This window comes from Morone saxatilis, unplaced genomic scaffold (genome assembly GCF_004916995.1).
Source record: "Morone saxatilis isolate NCDOM2014 unplaced genomic scaffold, NCSU_SB_2.0 Contig12, whole genome shotgun sequence".
Classification (NCBI taxonomy): Eukaryota; Metazoa; Chordata; class Actinopteri; family Moronidae; genus Morone; species Morone saxatilis.
The window spans coordinates 8,901,936-8,902,956 of NW_023339674.1; the positions used below are offsets into that span (position 1 = coordinate 8,901,936).

The window sequence follows — 1,021 nt, forward strand, 5'->3', positions numbered from 1 at the left end:
TCTCTGTCTTTCTCTCTGTCTCTCAGCCTGCAAACATGCAGATCTTCGTGAAGACGTTGACAGGGAAGACCATCACCCTTGAGGTTGAGCCCAGCGACACTATCGAAAATGTCAAGGCAAAGATCCAGGACAAGGAAGGTGAGCAGGCACATCGGACGCCTTGACACGTTTTCTTGTTTAGCCAGCAAATTAAAAGTTAAACCTGTAAAAATGTCTCAGTCACTTTTTACATTCAGATTTTCAGTTTTGTTAATAGCATAGTAGAACACCGATTGTGTAAATGTAACTTATTTTGCTTTAGAGCAACCTAGTAGATTGGTCTGATGGGGAAACTGGATTTCTGGTTCTTTGGTCAAACTAGTTTACTACTACTTAAAAGTTTGTAGTGTTTAATGTACAATTTTGTAAGCAGGTAGTAAAATATTTGTCATGTGTGAAGTCACAGCCAACCTCTTGTACTTAAGTTATTAATGGTCAAATGTATATGCGGTTTGTTTTAATAAGTGTTGTGTTCGCAGGAATTCCCCCTGATCAGCAGCGTCTGATCTTCGCTGGCAAACAGCTGGAGGATGGACGCACGCTGTCTGATTACAACATCCAGAAAGGTCAGTTACAGCTAGGCCAGATGTGCTCAATGTGTCAGTGGTTACAGTAAACTGTAGACAAGCTTCTCAATGTGAAACAAAGTGTGTAAAAGATTTAGATAAGTTAGTCTCCCACAATTAAGTAATGAGGTATCCTACATTCTCCTAATACATAATATAAGTATATTTTTTCATTCTAAAGATCAGTTAAATGCTTTTACAATGTACCTGGGTAGATAATGCTTTCTGTGGCCCTGTTTGTGGATGTGACCGAACTTGAGATTGACATCGATGTTTATTCACTGCCCATCAGAATCCACTCTTCATCTGGTTCTGCGTCTGCGTGGTGGCATCATCGAGCCTTCACTCAGACAGCTGGCCCAGAAATACAACTGCGACAAGATGATCTGCCGCAAGTAAGTCCTGTAATCATCAAA

The 1,021-nt window shown here is 40.5% G+C and overlaps 1 protein-coding gene across 2 annotated transcripts in view; it reads left to right on the forward strand.

Annotated features, from left to right (window-relative positions):
- uba52 (ubiquitin A-52 residue ribosomal protein fusion product 1) overlaps nt 1-1,021 on the forward strand; it is a 2,097-nt gene that overhangs the window by 608 nt on the left and 468 nt on the right. For both annotated transcript variants that reach the window (XM_035653061.1, XM_035653062.1), the window contains exons 2-4: nt 27-138; nt 519-605; nt 898-1,000. In XM_035653061.1, the coding sequence (XP_035508954.1) occupies nt 36-138; nt 519-605; nt 898-1,000 (293 nt within the window). In that variant the 5' untranslated portion in view covers nt 27-35. The remainder of the gene's footprint in view (nt 1-26; nt 139-518; nt 606-897; nt 1,001-1,021) is intronic.